General features: G+C 53.3%; 1 protein-coding gene across 1 annotated transcript in view; it reads left to right on the top strand.

The window, feature by feature from the left end:
* Nucleotides 1-10,672: 10,672 nt before the first annotated feature.
* The window catches only part of Slit1 (slit guidance ligand 1), a 166,256-nt gene continuing 157,759 nt past the window's right edge, over nt 10,673-19,169 (top strand). The window contains exon 1 of the mRNA XM_004625506.2: nt 10,673-11,020. Coding sequence (XP_004625563.1) covers nt 10,824-11,020 — 197 coding nt within the window. The 5' untranslated portion in view covers nt 10,673-10,823. The remainder of the gene's footprint in view (nt 11,021-19,169) is intronic.

Raw genomic sequence — 19,169 nt, 5'->3', positions numbered from 1 at the left:
ATAAATGTGTATGTCTGTAGAACATGCATACAACATATAAACACATGCACAAACACATATACATATAAATACCAAATCAAAACATACAGTATTTCCAGAAGCCCAAAATGCTCTCTTGTGCCTGCCTCCACTTACTGTCACAAAGGAAACCATAATTTTGCTTTCTATCACCATAGCTTAGGTTTGCTTTTTTTCTTGCTTGTGTTTTATTTCATATAAATTGAACAATATGAGCTCTTTCACTCAGCACAATGCTGCGCGATGCATTCACGTTGTTGGGTGGTTTGTTATTGTTCATTATTCCATCCTACGGCGGTGCAATTTATCTAGGCTCCTGATACTTGAGTCCATTCCAAGTCTGAGCAATTAGAAATGAGCTATGATTTGAGCGGTTACAAATACTCTTTTACATGTCTTTGGTGGACGTAATCACTCATGTGCACGTAGTTACATTCCCAGCGGAGGAGCTCACGGCCGGGCGTGGGGTGGGTGAATGGCTCCTGGGGTGAGCGAATCCACTCGCCCCTGGCAGAGCCGCATCACAGTGAACAGTCTGCAGCACAATGCGGTGGGCTCCAGGCCAACGTGGAGCTGCCAGTTAGGACTGACTCTTAGATACAATGTCAGCTTCAAACAAGACTCAAAGAAAAACAAACCCTTGATACAACCAGACAAGTCATTGGGTAACTCTTCATTATTTTCATAATATTGCTTGTTGCCTCCCTCCCTGTCTCTCTCTCTTAAAACTTTTGGTACTGAAGATTGAGTCCAGGTTTTATGCATGAGGGTGAGTGCTCTTCCTGTACTACATTTCTAGCACCAGTATTTCCTGTTCTCAATTACTTAATTTACATGGTTTCCTGCAGGCTTGAATAATTTTTTATCTGCCCCTCCATTCTTTCTTTAGTTTTTTAAAATGCATTTTGTGCAATGTCTCACTATGTAGCTTGGACTCATAGTGCTCCTCCTGCTTGCAAGCCTCCCAGCACTGGGATTACAGGTGTGCGCCACCATGCCTGGACTTGGTCACCCGGCTCAGTGCGCCTGGGGGTTGGGGCGGGCTCCACATGTGGTGCCAGGGATCGAACCCTGGTCCCTGCACTTGCCTAAGCAGGTGCTAATTCCGCTGAGCTATCTTACTGGTTCTTCCCCCCATTTTTCTTGACCTTTCAGGATTTCTGACTGTATTGTCTAGGAAAGGATTAGGGTACCACCTGATCTACTGATCAGTTCTTTGTGTGTAGAAATGATTGTATCTTCTAGCCAGAATAGAATGTTTTCCAAAAAAAGGTTTCTTTTTACCTGGACTTTTTGCTTTTTGAAATAGCTGTTCTGTGTATCGTTTGCATTGAACACTTACATTTGATCATCAAATACAGAAGACTTTTGACTTACAAACTTGCTTTTGATTTTAACAAGGTTCAGACCTCTTGTTTCAGCAGTGCAGCATCTTATTCATGGAGGATGCATAGTAAATACTGATTGGAGAACTTAATGAAAATCATTTGAGAAAACATTACATAGACTATAACTAGAGCTTATAGAAGATCCCAGTCAGCTCTAAGATTCTTTTTTTTTGAGACAGGGTCTCAGTGTATAACCCAGACTGACCCCAAACTATTGACCCTCTTTCCTCTGTCTCCGGAGTGCTAGGATGGTAGTGATGTGCAGTCCCACTAGGCCTTAACTTCAGGGTTTTAAGGCAGAGCACTCAGGACTCCCTTACCCTTTGCCTTGGTAAAGGGAATAAGCACTTCTTATTCTCCCTGCAGAGAGGTGTGAGCTAGCAGTGGCTGTCCAGGTCCTAGAGTCAGCCCAGAGAAGACTTTGCCGCCTGGGGGTGGGGCGAGTCAGTGCCCACCCCCTCGCAGGCGCTCTGCTCTGAACAATGGTTCTCATCCCCGAGTTGCTAAAGTCTGTCTTTTCTCAAAGATCAAGGCTTGGATTTCTGCTCTCACGCTGGGTCATTTCAGTCTGACAAACATGTATTGAACAGCTAGATTCCAGGTCCCAGGTACAGGGACCTGAGGAGCACAGAAGTTGACAGGTAGATAGGCAAACACACACAGAGGCACAAGTGCAGTGTGCAGCGTATGGTGAGGAGAGGCTTTCTCCTCCGCCTCCTCACTGCTCCATTTCCTGGGCTCTAAATGAGGCCATGGCATTGTTTCTCTCCTCCCTGCTCATGTGGGTTTTATGCATCTGTTGCTACCAAGGGAAGCTGGGGACAGGGTGGCTGGACAGGTCCTAAAGCTGGCCCAGGATAGTCGTGCTCCCCTGGGTGCAAGTCTGTGCTCGTCCCTCACAGATGGTGCCTGAGACCCCCCGCCCCCCCACCCAGGGCCTCAGGCTGCCCTGCCCCATTTGTTCAGAGGCAGTGTTCTGATTGATCCAACAAAGGCGAGGTTTCTGTTTGTTCTGAGTCCCTCTTAGCAAATGCCCTGCCCCCAGCAGGTCCAGATGGCCCCACCTGCCCCATCTCTGTGCCTTCTCCCTGCCTCAGCCGTGCTCTCTCTCCCTCCACTGGGAACCCCCAGCAGCGTCCCGTCACGTCCTAGCACAGTAGCCAGGATGGAGCTGGCTACCAACCTGTCCAGGGCCCCGGGTTCCAGGCCATTCATTGCCCTGGACCGCCGTGGGCCAGTAATCAGTGTTCATTCAAATGAACCCAGCAGAAGCCCCCAAGCCAAGTGATTGGTTTTTAAAAATTCTTCCCTCCCTCCCTGAAGCCCCCAGCAAGCCTTTCCCCCTTCAGCGCCCAGCTCCCTGACTCCTCTGGAACGCTGCCCCCCGTGGTGGAGTTCAGGTCTGAGGCTGCAAACACATCATCTACTTTTCTCGAGCGCCTGCCTGGCTCTGCACATGACCCATCAGCTGGATCCCTGGAAGCCGCTGACACCTCTGGTCTCTGATTTCCACTCTGTAGGTAGCCATGACAGCGTCTCCACTGCTGGCCACCCACAGGTTCCTCATGACGTATCTGCAGCAGGCAGTGCCGGGAACTGTGCAAGTTGTGACTTCTGGGCTTTGCTGCCCAGCTTGAAACTCCCATCTCCGTGTGGGGACAATGGAAGGATCCCTGAGCTCTGGGTGTCGGCTGCTCAGTGCTAGTTATTGCTGGTGTTTGCATCACCTGTTGGCCTGTTCTGGGCATGGCTTCTCTTCATGCATGGGTGAGGAGCTTCCGAACAGGAGCCGTCCTTCCCCACAAGCCCCAGGAGGCGGAAGAGACTGAGCCAGAGGGCAGGTAAGAACACATTAGACCATATCCTACCCCTCAGTTTGACACCCCTCACCCTCACTGGCTTCTGGATTCCTCAGGACTCAGCCCTATAGGACCTGCCCCTTCCTGACAACCAGCCTGGCCTCACTTCCCTTCTGAAAATTTAGTCCCAGTCGAGCCTCTGGGCTTTTGTTTCCTCTGTTCCCTCTGTGTGAAACACTCTTCCCTTACTCCTTTTTGACTGGCTAATTTCAAGTCATCCTTTAGTTCCCGGCTTGTATTTACCGCTGAATGTCTTCCTGGTCACTTAGCTTGGTTGTCTCTTCTGGGACCTTCTCTGGTCTCCCTGTCCTGCTGCTCAAAAGCTTCAGGGAAGGACCCCAGCTCTCAGCTGTCATGGCAGCTTCCTTGTTCAAGGGGACTGCTCCTTCTAGGGGCCATCCCAGGCACGGTCTGACTGGTCAGCACTGCACAATAAGGCCAGGGGCACTTGGGAACCCCCCGGAGGCCATTTCCCCCTAGAGCCTCCTGTAAAGCTGATCAGGGCTTCCACGGAGATGTCAGTGCAGGTCAGGCTTGTCCTCTGCCCCATCCAGCCTCCTCCCTGCCCCCCAGCACAGCGGTCTTAGCGCAGTGCCTGACCCGTGTTCCACAAGCTCTTCTCATCCCGGCGCCCTTCCTGGGCCCCGACCTGCCGGGTGCTGACCAGCTATTCTACCCAGTAACATCCACGTCTCTCAGCCTGGCCTTCAGACCTTTCCGGACCTGGCTGTTCTCCTGGTGCCCTCTCTCTCCCCCATCCTTGGGAATTCTCCCTTGCCAAAGGTGCCTCTTCCGCGCTGTCTGACATTGTCAGGAGGCCTGCCTTTTTTGCACCTTTATTCTTTTTCCTCTAGGTGGTGCATACCTACAATCCCATGTGGTGGATTGCCAACAGTGGTCGACTCGTTACACCCAGCTGAACTGAGCTAGCGTGGTGCTGGGTGGGAGACGCCCGCCTAGGGTGGTGGCTGGCAGCCTAAGAGGCAGAACTGGAGCGGAAGAGCAAGTATTGGGAAGCCGCCGAGAGGCTGTAGGGAGCTGTTGGTTCTCTTGGAGGAGCTTGTCATGCTTCTTTCCTGATGAGCTCAGCTGTTCTTGTCATCCTCAAAGAAGCTTGGGACCTTGTTGTCACTGAGGATGGCTATGGTTCACGTTGGAGGAGCTCTGGTCCTCACTTTGAACATCGCTTCCTGGCTCCGGAGAGGAAGATGGTGCACTGCTCAGTCTCCTGGAGAAGCTTGTTGCGTTGGCCTTCCTGGTGGGAACTCGGCCTTCCTCATTGTCAGAGGAGCTCGGGACCTCAGCGTTGCTGAGGATGGCTGGGGTGCCTTTCAGGGGAGCTCCTGTCCTTACTTTGAGTGTCATTTCCTGGCTCCAGTTCAGATCCCTCAGCCTGCTGGCACAGATCCTTCATCCCGCTGGCACAGACTTCTTAGCTTCCACCACTGACCTTTGGGCCTTCCCAGCGCAGGTCTGCGAAACGTACCTGGGAAGATGGCTTAGTATCCTAAGTGCCTGCCTGGCAAGTGCAAGGTCTTGAGTTCGATACCTAGTATGGGGGTGGGGTGGGGGGAGAAGCCTTCTGTTCCTGGCCAAGGAGGTATAATAAGCCAAATTTACTCCTTTGTCTTAAATAACTATGAGCAAGGAAATAAGTCAATAAAAATGAAATAGCTTTTCTAGACATTCAGCCTGAAGGGTAGGTGACATGCGGCAGTGATTCTGGAAGAGGGCAAACTAGTGTGGTAAGCTGTGCAATTGTCCTGGCTTATAGCCTGGAGAAAGTTGCCAGGCCTCAGGGAACTTGGGGGAGCTGGTGGAAGCTCCAAATCAACTGGAGCTGAGGGAACAGAGCTGCGTCTTGTGGTCTAGTGAGGTCGTCGTGGCCAGGCAGTCGTCAGGGCAGAAGAAGAGAGGAAGTTGCTGCCCAGAGGGATTTAGCCAGCAGCTCAGGGTTTGAGGTGTGTCTTTGGCTCACCTGAGAACTGGTCAGGGCACAGGCAAGCTCTCTAGAGCTGAGGGATGCATTGGACAATTCCATGTGTACCTGGAGTTGCGCCCTGGGAGTGCAGGTAGAACCATCTGTGGAGCTCCCAGAGTCAGGAACTACTGATGCCTCTACCAGACAGAGTGACAGCCTTCTAATTCACAGGTTCGTGTGTGAGTACTCAGAAAGATTTTGCTCAGGAGTGGGGAAGTCAGCCCCAGCCCAGTGGTTGTAAACCTATAGCGTGCGTGACGTGGCGGCCCATTTATAAAATTGAAAACTCAAAAAGGTTCCCCATCACTACCAAAAGGGCAGCACTGATTCTACCTAAGAAAGCTTAAAAGCAAACCTCAAAAGGACCAAACTATTTCCAGTAACTTGACTATCCATTCAAGAACAAAGCTCAAGATTATTTTTAACAATACAAGAATATGCAGCACCCAACAAAGTAACCTCCACAATTTTCTGTCATCAATCTTAATTACCAGAATGCAAAATAATGGGACATTATGACCCACAATGAGGGGAAAAAGCAACCAGTTGAAAGTGGCCAGAAGTAATATGGACATTAGAGTTAGTACATTTCAGCTCCATTCCATGCACACACAAGGCAGAGGGGAGCAGGTGGTTTCCAATGTCCTGTCTTTGTGAAGTGGGATTTCTCCAGTGACAGCCACAAGGTTATGGAGTAGACCTAAGAACACACTTCAGGTGTGAGTGTTAGCTCATAGCTTACCAAAACTGAGACAAGTATTCAGGGTGGGAAAGAGGCAAGGGTGGACAAGGTAAGTAACGGGAGGGCCACTGCAGACCTGCTGCAGGGAAACCAGCTCAGGGCTCCCGCTGCTTCACATTATGGTGAGTCCTAATTATTTCATTATATTGTTACAATGGAATAATAATAGAAATAAAGTACGCAATAATTAATGCATTTGACTCATTCAAAAAGTACCTCCTGGGCCAGCAAGATGGCTCAGTGGACTAAGCGCCTGCTTTGGTTAAGTGCAGGGACCAGGGTTTGATCCCTGGTCTGGCATGCTGTGTTGGCCCTGTCCCCGGGGCATGCTGAGCTGGCCAATGGGTCTGGGCGTGGTGGCACATACCTGTAATCCCAGCACTGGGGAGGCTGAAAACAGGAGGATCATTAGGAGTCCAAGCTGCATAGTGAGACCCTGTACCAAATACATAAAATGAAAACCAAACAACCCCCCCCAAAAAAACCCCAAAAAGTACCTCCTTCCTGTGGAGAAATTGTCTTCCGTAAGATGGATCCCTGATGCCAGAAAAACTGGGACTGCAGAAAGCAAGTTTGCAAGCTGCTCCTCAAGTTCCAGACACGTTGGATCCCTGAAGAGTCGAGGTCCAAGCACACCATACACAGGCATGTGTTTGGGTAGAGCGAGGGGCCAAGTGATGCCAAGGACCCAGAAAACCCAGAAATGGTTGCACCCGGGCCCTGGGCTGGCTCTCCTCTGTCAGTCCCTTCACGCTCCCCCCTGGGCCTGGCATGGAGGAGCCTCCCCCGCCTGCAGTCCTGTCTGCGGGGCACGCGGTCCTTCTGCTTCAATGCCTGCTTATCATCCTACGTTCAGCTAGAGGGCCTTCTCCCAGGGCGCCTTCCGGCCTGCCCCACATCTTTACCTAGCTTCCCTGCAGTGCTGCACCCACATCATCATGTCATCATCGCTCTGTTGTGTTTGGCAGGGGCCGGGGGTGTCTGAGTGATCCCCACCTCTCTTCCTGTCTTTGCCTTCACTCCAAAGAAGAATGGAGGAGTGAGGCTCTTAGTGAGAGATAGGGGACTCAGGACTGGTAGAGTGCAAAGCAAAAGCTTATTTAAAGTGTGGCAAATATGAAGAAAGCCCAAAAAAACTATTTCAGCAGCAGAGGGCTTCTCCAGGATAGGGGGTCTCCCGGCCAGGGTGCCGGGTGAGTATGAGGTGTGTTCGCACTTACAGGGGCAAACTGTTTTGGTGTGGGCTCGGCCAATCAGGGTCTTGGCCTTTATTTCTGGGAGAGGGACAAGGTCAGCACACGGCAAATGTGAGTAAGGGACACAATAGGGTACATTTTTTTCAAGCACAAGGTATGTGATAAGTGTGTGATAACTTTACACAAATAATCACATAATGGCGTTGCCACTGTGGCGCCCCAGGTCTTCCTTGGCTATTCTTCTAGGCTGTCCCTTAACGCTCACCACACTCACTCTTTTGTCCCCTTTTGTCCCCTCCCTGGGCTGCAGCTCTCTGGGGGCCAGGTCTGTTCTTTCCCTCTGATGAGTTACAGGTTCCTAGTACAGTGTACACAGTACGGATTGGCAGTGAGTGGGACGGCCAGCATGGCGTGGCTAGTGGATGGCAGACACCCCACCTCATTTTGTCTTTTACAGTTTGGAGACCACCATGCCCTCTCTTTCTCCTCATCTGGGCCCCCTGGAAACCGCTGGTGAAGGTGGGGGAAGGACCATGCACAGAGCTGGAAGGAGGGTGCTTTCTCTCCGAATCCCAGGCAGCAGGTGGCCTTTGACTGCCTGCTGCACATAACTGAGGGGCTCTACGGAGGTTCACACCATTGAGATGGGAACCTGACCCCAGGTGTCCCTTTCGGGCTGCCCTGCTGGTGACTGTGGGCAGAGCTGGCTGGGTGGAGCATGACTAGCAGAAGCAGTGCATCAGGCCTGCTCCTCCCCACCCGTGCAAGGGAGCAGGTGGCTGGGGCTGTGAGGAGGGGCCGGCCCAGCAGAGGGAGGGACATGGGAGAGGAAACTGAAAAAGCAAAGGCTGCTGCGGTGGTGGTGGGGGTTGGGGCGTGTGGCTGGCCAGGCGGTTGTTTAACAAGTAGATGTGCTGGGAACACTAATGAGCTGTGTTCATTCATGGCAGGCTGCTTCCCAAATTGGGGAGCTCGCCAGGTTCTGGGGTGGAGGAACCAGGGATGGAAGCCAAGTTGGGGAGCTGCCCGGCTGCTGGGGCAGGGCCTCTGTGATGGGCTGGCGGGGGAGTCTTTGTCCTGGGTCTGAGGGGCCCTCCTTCCTTCCCTCCCTTCAAAGGAAATGCCAGGCTTTGCAAAGCAGGGACAACTTGGCTTAAGGCCTGCTTGGGATTCACTGTCCAGGCCAGTCTGGAAGCTTCTAGGTTAGGGGCTGGCTCTAAGGAGCCATGGGCAAAGCTGATCTTGCACTGTGTGCATACCCATCCTTCCTCACACCCCTGCTACTCTGCGGACCCCAGGGATAGCTTCTGGTCAATCAACACTCTTCTTCCCCACATAAGTCCTTGGCTTCCAGGGCCGCAGGTCATGGAACTGCGGAGGCACCCCTGGAGCAGAAGACTGGAGACCAGGCGTCTTCAAATCTGGGTGCCGCCGGTGACAGGCCTATTAAGTGCCCGGTTCTGGGGGTAAGCTCCAAAGTCAGGGAGCAGGAAGTGGCAAAAAGGGAGCAGGTAGGGGTGGGGCTCCGCCCCAAGGTGTTAGAGAGCAAGCCCAGGTGTAAACAGCTCCAACTAAAAAGGGGTAGACAAAGCAGCAGGTACCAGGAGTGAGGATTTGCTCTGCCTAATGGGGCGCCATCAGAAGAGCTGGAGTCTGCAGGCAGAGGGCAGAGGCAGGTGTCCCTTCCAGGCACTGGCCTGGCCTCTGGGAAGTTCCCTTGTAACAGGCCAAGCAAGGACATCTGAAAAAGGCTCCTCCTGAGTTAGTGAATTGATGCTCCGGAGCTCACAGCTCAGGATGGAGGGCTCAGACAGGCTGTGTGCTTGCTGTCAAAGGAATTGTGGTTTTTGTTTTTATTTTTGCAGAACTGGGGATCGAAGTCAGGCCCTTGCGCTTGCCAGGGAAGCGCTTATTCCACTGTGCCATCTCCCTGGCCCCAGGAACTGTGAAAAGCCAGTAAAATCAGTCATGTTGGTGGTGACATACTGACCACAGTACTATGTGTTATTGACAGCAGAGACACTGCAACCTGTTCATCCAAAAGGAGGAGGGAGAGGAGGAGAGGGAGGAGGGGGAGGAGGAGGAGGGGGAGGAAGAGGAAGAAGCAGCTGTGAAGAGAAACCCTGAACCTTGGCTCTGGGGGGCGATACGGCTCTAATCTTGTGGCATCTACCCACATCTCACCACCACAGCCTGTGACAGCCTGCATCTGGTGCCTGAGTCTCTTGTGCCACTTTCTTCTGGGGGCTCCTTAGGGTTGTTCCCTGATGGCAGGCTTGTCCAGAGCCACTCCGGCACTCCCTTCCGCCAGCCTGTGGGCAGCCAGGCCCCGATTGATGGGTTAGGTCCTCTATAGCAATGACCACTAGCCACCGGTGTCCTTGAACTGGGGGCTGCCCTTCACCTTTCCTACAGTTGTGGGCAATTTTCTCATCTGGATTTCTTGTGCACACCCTGTTGCTCATTGACCTAAGTAAGGAAAGGCTCTGGGGAATACGGCCTGGAGTCCTAAGTGGGTGCCAGAGTTTCTCTCCCAAGCAGGCCACCTCTCTCTTTTCTACCCTGTTTGCCAGCCTTCAGTGACAGGATTGGATGTTGGTTTTCATGCTTCCACCTGGCAGACAAGCAGGGGCATCGCTGGGAGCTGAAGAAGGTGTTTGTTGGATTTCCAAGCGCCCTGATACTCCCATCAGTGAAGTTAGTGAGGTGCCTGGGGAGAAAATGTCCAGCGTGGTGCAGTTCTCATCTCGCAGTGCGGCTTCAGGGCCCCTGGAGAGGCAGGGCGCTGCCATCTTGGGGGGAATTGTGTTGAGGGAGGTGAGGGGACTGTCCTTGGCTGTGGGACTTTTTGTCTCTCTTCCCCAAGGCTTTGTCCTAAGGGTCTAAGGCTAAAGGAGCTCCTAGCAGGGCCTTAGAGAGGCCATGTGGGGTCAGGGGCCTCTTTAGTCAAGGAGAACGCATGTCTCTGGCCATAGCAGAGGTCTCTAAGCTGGGAGGAAAAAAAAAAAAAAAGATCCTCTGGTTAGGACCAGTGGCTGGGCCACGAGTTCCGGGTGCCTGCGTCTGAGAGTGCTCACGCTCACAGTGTGTGTGTGTGTTGTGTGTGTGTGTGTGTGTGTGTGTGTGTGTGTAGCCCACCGGCAGGCCACCCTCACGTCCCCGCAGCCCCCTGCTCGCTGGCGGCATCTGTGAGGTTGCACCTTTGAAACTGTCGCTGTCGCCAAGCGGTGGTCAGAGGAGGGGGCGGTGGTCTGCGCACGCGGAGGGCGGGGAGGAGCCTGGCCCCGATGTGTGCTTTTCGATTGATGGATGACTGCCGGGTGGGAGCGGGCGTGCGGGTGAGTGTGTGCGTGTGTGTGTGAGTGTGTGTGCGAGCGCGGGTGGCGCGCGCGGGGCCTGCCCATTTTCCTCGTCGCAGCAGTCAGTTGGGAGCTGGAGCGAGGCAGAGCGAGCGCGATCGGCGAGAATCAAGCAGAGCTTAGCGCCCTGCCCTCCTGGCGGCCGCGATCGGGCGCCGGCTCGGGGAGCTGCCAGGTGCCTCTGGCCGACCGCGAGGGGCCCCGCACCTGCACGCGCCCCAGACGGGGATGCCCGGAGCCTGCTGCCGTCCAGCACGCTAGCAGGGCGCGGGAGGGCACCATGGCGCTGACACCCGGGCGTGGGTCCTCGGCGGGGCTGGTCCGGCCCGAGCTCTGGCTGCTGCTGTGGGCTGCCGCGTGGCGCCTGGGGGCCACGGCGTGCCCCGCCCTCTGCACCTGCACGGGGACCACGGTGGACTGCCACGGCACGGGGCTGCAGGCCGTGCCCAAGAACATTCCGAGGAGCACCGAGCGCCTGTGAGTACTGTCCCCGCCCCGCCGGGCCGCGGGGTCGCTCTCCCGCCCACGGGCGCGGCGGGGGTGGGGGCGTGGGTCCCGCGGCCAGCAGGCGATTCAGTGCCTGCTAAGATCTCTAGGAGCCGGGAGCGCCGCCGACTCCCAGGACCCTGGCGAGCCGGCCCCCCCTCACACCTGCACCCTGCGCCCTGGGCTGCAGGCCCTGCCCACTGCGCCAGCACTTTCTTCCCCCAGGGTGCCTGCGCATCCGTGCCAGCCGGCGTCCTGACACCCAGGAGAGAACCTTCCCACGCTTGCTAGGCACACTGTCTCCTTCTGGATGCATAGGGCTCAGGCTGCGTTCTGAGTGGTTGCCTCGCTTGGGCTCCGAAGGCTTCCTGCCCGCCGCTGGGCAGCGCAGTGCCTGGGAGTCAAAGTTTCTGATTTCCTCCTCGCTCTCCATTGTTTGTCCCAGAGCCTTGAAAACTGCCCCCTTGCAGGTGTTTTCTGCTCTTCCCCCCAGTCCAGCCGCCTTCGGGCGGGCTTAAGCTTTGGAGCCTGGAACACAGTTACTCTGGGCACCCGGAGGGGGTGGTTGTGTCCCGCACTGGGAACCTCCTGGACAATGCTGAGAGGTCAGCAATTTGGAGCAGAGACCCGAGGTCAAAGACGCTGATGGTGACAAGTCATGAAAAACACCATTCTCTTCCCCTGTTCTCTCTCACTTCTGAGTTTGAGGAAGCTAGCCTTTCTAGACTCTCTGAGCTTTGCAGGGTGTGTATTTAAAGACCTGTGCAATTTGTTTTCTGCCATTCTTCTGTGTGCATTCCTGGTATCTACAAGACCCCTCTGTAGTGTGGGCCCATGAAAGCCTGCATATGATGCGTAGATCTGTGGTCACAGGGGGAGCCTTTGAACTGCTCACTGAGGTGACCGCACCAGGAGACTTTTGATGGGGACTTTCAAGCCTTTGGAGGAAGCTGCCCTGAATCCTTTGAAACTTGCCTACTCCTCCTTCCTGTAGGCCTAGGTGAGTCAGGGGCTCTCAGGAAAGGCACTCACATTTCGATAACTTTTGAGCGCATTTTTATGGCTCCTAGCTGGTCAGAGGCAGGCAACCGACCCCGGGGAGAGCTGGAGCAACCCTGAAGCGCAGCTGGCAATTAGCGAGCACACGCTTGCTGCCAGCTCTTCTCGGCTGAGTCAGGAACATTCCCGTGGAGGTTTCAGAGAATTTGCAATCTGCATGCAATCTAGGTGGGAATCGATGCGTATGTCTCTGGGTACATTCGTATTGTGAGGCTGGGAAGAAGTGGGATGGGGAGAGACGGAACTCAGTCAGGTTTCCTTGGGGCAGCCTGCGCATTATCCCGTGTGGACCTGGGAAGGAACTGAGCACCAGAAATCTGCCTAGGGGACCCCTGAGGTCACCAGGTCACCCTCTATTCCGTTCCCTCTGGGCCTATTCCCTGTTCCCTTGGCCTTGTCCACTGGGGCTCTTCTTCTGCAGCTGTTACCCTGGCAGCAGCTTAGATCTGAGATGTATCAACCCCTTTCTTTTGCTTTGGGATCTTATTGTTTAGGATAGTGTCTGTCTTGGCTTTCATGAACCCTTTAATTTTTGCAAGCTGTGGAATGGAAGTAAGTTCCTTAGTACAGAAGAAGGAGTTGGGCTGACGGTACCCAGTAGACTCCTCTGAGCCTTAGTTGTTTTCCATCAGGAAAATGGGGCTGATGATATATCTTGTCTCTGGTTCATATGAGGATGGAAAGTAACAAATAGATGTGTCCTTTTGCTTGCTAGACTCTGCTTTATTAAGATAGGAAATAGGGAGAGAAGTCTCATGAATGTAATCCAGAAAATGTTGACCAAGAGGAACTGCCCAGGGTGTGAAGCTTCAGTAGGGAGTGATCCTGTCCTTTCTGCAAGGGCCGTGTGATCTGGAGGACTGGTCAGGTGTCCCTAACTATAATCTCTTTGGAGAGAGCCAGGCTAGCAATGTAATGGGGCTGTGGGGTCCTGAGTGTGAGAAGCCTTTTTCTGAGTTGAGGGGGATTCTCAAAGGATGAGCCATTTTATCAGGGTGGAATTTTGCAAAGCAGGGAGGGCAGGCAATGCTGGCAGAAGTAGCCGCATGGTACCAAGCCCTGAGTTCTGGGTGGGCCTGGGGTTAAACCATGATGTTCCAGTGGGTGGGGAGGGACTGGGGCTGGAAAGGGCCAAGAAGTTCCTTCTCTATGTGGACTTTTCCTTTGGGGACTTTTGGGTGGGACTCCAGCAGCCAGTTAGCCTTATGGGGGAGTGGGAGGAGGTACAATTTCTGCTAAGTGGGCTAAGTTCCTGAGGTCAGAGGGGGAGAGGGAAAGACGTGAGCCTGGCTGTCACCAAGCAGGCCCTGGAATTGCCACTGGAGGAGGGTGTGAGCATCCGATAGAGGCCTCGGTGAGAGCCAGGCAGACTCGAAACAACTGGCACGTGTTCTCTAATCAATGGAGGTGTTGTGCAGCGTCTGAGCCTGAAGCAGATTTGCTCTGAGGCTGCAAATTTTTATAGATTGCAGATGCACATTTCCTTTTGTCCTTTGGGCCACTTCTATGACAGCCTGGGAAGTTTTATGATCATATATTCATAACCCAGGTCCAGAGCTGTGCCCTCACATGGGAAGAAATTGTCATTGGTTTGCTTTGGGAACTTCCAGGAAGAGGTTTTGTGGGCCCTAGAACTGCTGAGGAAGTGGGTGCAGCCAGAGGGACTGTGGGTTCCCGGGCCGGGAGGGAAAGGGATGCTAAATAATTCACTATAGAGGAACAATTTAAAGTACAGAGTTGGGGTAGGTACTGCAAGAGGCCTCGGAAATGTCATTGCTTTGTGGGGCCAGGCATGGGGGAGGCCAGCTATGACCACTATTAACGTTTTTGCCCTTCCACTCAAGGACCATGACTTTCTGTTGGATTTCTTTTTCTTAATTTAAAAAATCTTTTGGACTCAGATGTCTTTCCTCTGTTTCCTTCCTGTACCCCGAGCACTTGTGTTTTGGGCTTGTCACAGATTCCCCTACAGCTTCGGAGGGGAGAGGCATCCATCCACCTTGCTCCCTGGAAGATGGTCTAAGGTTCCTGAGCAATGGGACAGGACCCCTGGGAAGGTCCGCCTGCTGCTTCTGTTTGCGCCCAGGGCACCTGCTCGCTTGCTGTCCTCTTTTTGTCCACTGGCCTGTTTGTTCACCCTGTCCTGGCGTGGTGCATACCACAGAGGCCATTTCTCCCCTGGCTTCAGCTCCTTGATGCTACACGTCCCACTCACAGAATTAGGGGATCACATCCAAAGATGGCTGGCTGCCCAGGGCATCCCAGCTCTGATGGTGTAGCAAGCCTGTTTGTAATGCCAAATAATGACTGTGTGGTGGCTGCGGTGAGTGAGGCCAGTGACCACTGAGGCCTTATCTGTTTCCATAGCCTGGCTGGCCTGGACTCTCTAGGCAGCCTGGTGTGGTGTTCTGTAGCAGAACCTACATTGCACTGGTTTGTTTGTTTGTTTTTTCAGAACCGGGGATTGAACTCAGGCCATTGCACTTGCCAGGGAAGCACTTATTCCACTGAGCCATCTCCCCGGCCCCTGCACTGCACTGGGGAGTGACCTCCTGGTAGCGTGGCTGTCTTGCTGCTGCAGGCTTTGATACAGTAGCCAGTGGGCTGGGCTTATTGCTGGGCTCTGAATGCTGGGCTTGGGTCCTGGCACTATCTTCCCACCTGCTACAACATTCCATTACTGAAAGTAAAAGGGGGCAGTGGCAGCTCCGCAGGCTGAGTGAGGAGTAAGTGAGGGAAGCCTTGCATGTAGAGGGTGTGGCTTTGTGCTTGGCAGGTGGCTGGTGGCCTGTCCCTCCCAGGCCTCTGGAGTTAACATCTATTATCTTGGCAAGGATTCCCTCTTGCTGTTTGTGCATGTGATTTTGATCCAAACAGGTCTCGATATTGCCTCTATTTGAGAAGCCCAAGCTTTTGCTTGAGGGTCTGGGTGTGTTCGAAGGGACCTTAGCATGAGGGCTGCAGGCTACTGTCCTGGCCTCTGCCTGTCCAGAGCGGGAGCTCCCACACACGGCACCTTTGTCCTCTCCTCCCTGGACTTGGAGTGAGGAGCAGGGGCAGCAGAGTGAGGTGGTGGCGCGCAGCTCTGCAGCTGAGCTGCCTCTCTCTGCTCTCTGCAGCTGTGACGGCGCTCAATTCACTCATTCCACAGAGAGCTCTTGCCTATTGAATCTGACTTGAGCTGAGTGCATGGTGAAAACGTCCTTCTCTTCCCGAGTTTCAGTGCAGCAGGGAGCTAGAGATGAATGACACAATGTGAGAATCAACGCATAATTGCAAGCCGGGATAAGTGCTCCGCAGGCAAGTGCTTCCCACATCTCTTGTTTTCCTGCCCATAAAGTGGGGGAGACGAGAGGGCCTGCTTTATAGGATGGGCCTGGGGGCTGAGGCGATAAGAAATGATTGCCCTGGGTGACAGACTGCAAATGGCCAATAAGCAGGGGCTGTTATCGTTATTAAGGTGACAGGGAATGGCAGGCACCTGAAGAAACTTGGGTATCCCTCAGTGCCGGGTCACTTGGACCTTCTCCTCCCTCACCAGGCAGCCCTCCCCAACCCGGCAGCCATGGGTAGCACCCGGGCATGGGCTCCTTCTCTAGGTGCCCTTCTCTGGCTGTGGGCTGGCTGTTGGTGGCCCAGGCTGCCTGAAGTTGCCAGCAGGGGGGGCAGTGCTCTTTTGGGGCTGGCTGAGGGGCGGTGGGGCCAGGCAGCTCCTGCATTATTGGGAGCAGACGGCGGCGTTTGGCAGAGCTGCTGCCTCCAGTTCTGTGCCGGCATTAGCAGCTCGGCGGGGCTCTTGCTTAATGGGATTTTCTTCCCAAATGCTGTAATTATCGCTGTACAAATACTTATTACCCAGAGCAGATGACGGCCGGGCCTTGGGCAGTAGCCAGGGAGCTGGGCTAGCTTGGGGGTGGAGAATTGGCTTCTCTTTCTGATGGAGCCCACGACCCCCTCCTCTCTGTTCTGGAGCCCAGCCTGTGGCGGACAAACAGCTGTTGGGCATCTGCCGTGTGCCTAGCATTAAGAGAGGTCTGGGTATGGAGCCTGCTTCTCTGGGAGTTTGCAGCCAGGAGGGGGAGAATGAGCAAACATCCAAGGACATCTGCGAGGATGTGCAGCCCGGCAGCTGCCAGTGTAGGCTCTGGGCGCCGAGTGGCTGCACTTGAATCCCGGGCGGCACCAGGACTGATCAGCTTACTAGCAACTTGATTTCTTTGTCTGTAAAATGGGACCAGTGACAGCAGGTGCTTCGCTCTTGTGAGATAATCCATACAAAGTGCTTAGAGTATTGTTTTGTGTGGTGCCAGTGCCTGGTCAGCACAGAGGTGAAGGTGATGAGGCTCACTAGATGGAGTGAGAGGCTGGAGGAGCGAAAGGCTGCCACGGTGGCAGGGTAGGGTGGGACGAACAACTAGGGCTTTGAACCTGGTTGTTTTTTGTATTTAGGACAGGGACTACAGGGTCTACAGGGCCTACAGGGTCTACACGGCCTACAGGGTCTATAGGGCCTACAGGGCCTATAGTGCCTACATGGCCTACAGGGTCTACAGGGTCTACAGGGCCTACAGGGTCTACACGGCCTACAGGGTCTATAGGGCCTACAGGGTCTATAGGACCTACAGAGTCTACAGGGTCTACAGGGTCTACAGGACCTACAGGGCCTACAGGGTCTAAGGGTCTATAGGGTCTACAGGGTCTACAGCGTCTACAGGGTCTACAGGGTCTACAGGGCCTACAGGGCCTACAGGGTCTACAGGACCTACAGGGTCTATAGGGCCTACATGGCTTACAGGGTCTTACAGGGCCTATAGGGCCTACAGGGCTTACAGGGTCTACAGGGCCTACAGGGCCTATAGGGTCTACAGGGCCTATAGGGTCTACAGGGTCTCACTGCGTAGTTATTTGGCTGGTCCATGAATCTGGTTCATTTCTAAGCAGCGAGGTGAGGTGAGGTGAGCCTGAGGGAGCTGGGGCCACAAAGCAGCTGCCAGCTGCAGGTCCTGCTTGCAGGCGGCTAAGGGGCAGACCCATCTGAGCAATGGAGATCAGCACGGTGAGTGCTGGGAGAGGACCCAGGGGCGAGCAGGCATCCGGGCGGGCCCTCCTGTGCAAAACTGTATTAATTTTGTTAACAAGTCAGAGATTTTTAAAATTTTGTTTTTAAATGTATTTGGTTATTACAGGGTCTCACTGTGCAGCTTGGACTTGTGGTGATCCTCCTGTTTCAGCTTCCTCAGCGCTGGGATTGCAGGCTTGTGTCGCCATGCCCAGATCTGACCGGCTCAGCCCCTCAGGGCTGGCATGGCAAGTGGTGCCTGGGATCGAACTGTGGTCCCTGAGCTTGCCTAAGCAGGCGTTTAGTCCACTGAGCTATCTCGCCAGTCCTCAAGGCAAAGATTTTTAAATAAGAGTTGTGCAAACACCATCACAGCCCAAGCTTGGACTGTCTTCACCCCCCAACAATCTCTAAAGATTTCTTATGCTTATTATTTGTGTTTTGTTAGTATTCCAAACCTTTTGTAAAGTTACAAAAAAATAGGAAGTCAAATCTCACAAGGAACTCCTCGGTATCTTTTACCTGAATTTGGTTGCTTGTATCGTCCTCCATTTGCCTTATCATGTATTACACACATTCACACATGTAAAAAAATTTTTTGAACCATTTAAGAACAGGTTGGAGGGCTGACCAGATAGCTCAGTGGATTAAAGCACCTGTTTAGGCAGACATGGGCTGGGGGTTCGATCCCTGGCCTGCCATGCCTAGCCTGTCCCTGGGGCGCACTGAAACAGCGAATGAGACTGGGCATGGTGGCGCATGCCTGTAATCCCAGCGCTTAGGAGGCTGAAAAAAGGAAGGATCACTAGTCCAATCTGTGTAGTGACACCCTGTAGACTAAATACATTAAAAAAAAATAGGTTGGAGACATTGTATTTTTTTCTGTCATCATCATCATTATTATTGTTGTTGTTATTATTATTTTGTAGTACTGGGGATTGAGCCCAGGCCTTGTCACTAAGCTACATTCCACTCTTTTTTTTTTTTTTAAATTTAATTTTGAAACAATGTGTCACTAGGCCGCTGAGTGCAAGCCCCCCAGCCCCTCCCCCCAGTGATGGGATTACAGGTGCGAGGCACCACACCCAGGTAATTTTTTCCTTTAAATTTCTGCATATTTTCTAAAAATGGGGGAGCCAAGCATAGCTTCCTTTTTTTTTTTTTTTCCTAGCCTACCTTCCTGCTGGCACGTGGCTGTCATCCCAGCTTTTGGGAGACTGAGGCAGTAGAATTACAAATTCAAGGTCACCCTGGGCTACAGGGTGAAACCCTGTTTCGAAAAACCAATGCCCAACAAACAAAGAACAAATAAGTATCAAATTTAACGTTGAAACAATGTCATTCCATGGTTCATATTCAAGTTTCAACAAGTGTCCCAATGTTATCGTTCTTAAAAAATCTTTTACTTATTTGATACACAGTCTCACTATGCAGGTCCGACTCATAGTGATCCTCCTGTCTCAGCCTCCCCAGCGCTGGGATTAAGTGCATGCTTGGTTTTGTTGCCCAGTGCGGTGCTGGCACCACATGCGGTACCGGGGATCGAACCCCGGTTCTTGCGCTTGCCAGGTAGGCACTTAGATTGCTGAGCTATCTCCCAGCCCATGTTGTCTTTGATGGCGTTTTTTTCTGCAGGTCCAGAATGCTGCCTGGATCACATGTAGCATCACGGGTCAGCGCTCTTATGCCGCCTTTCATTTGGAATAGCTCCCCTGTCTTTCTTGACTGCAGGGTTGCAGAATACAGGTCCCCCGTGCTGCGGGATGCTCCTCAGTTGGGCTACATCCAACCTGTCCCCAGGGCTACACACCAGTTATGTACTTTTGCAGGCGTGGCAAGTCCCTGGCCTGTGCCCCTCTCTGGGCCGTGTTGGAAGACACAGGAGGTCAGTTGTTCCAGTACTGATGAGCTTAGCTTTGATCCGTTGGTACATTGATTTCTGCCAGGCTTCCTTGCTGAAAGTAACTTTTTAAATGTTATTAACAAGTAGTTTATGGGGCCGGGGAGATAGCCCGGTGGCAT

The sequence above is a fragment of the Octodon degus genome, unplaced genomic scaffold (assembly GCF_000260255.1).
Source record: "Octodon degus isolate 3935 unplaced genomic scaffold, OctDeg1.0 scaffold00010, whole genome shotgun sequence".
Classification (NCBI taxonomy): Eukaryota; Metazoa; Chordata; class Mammalia; order Rodentia; family Octodontidae; genus Octodon; species Octodon degus.
The sequence above is the reverse complement of the archived record's forward strand: the minus strand, read 5'-3'. Positions and strand labels throughout refer to the sequence as shown.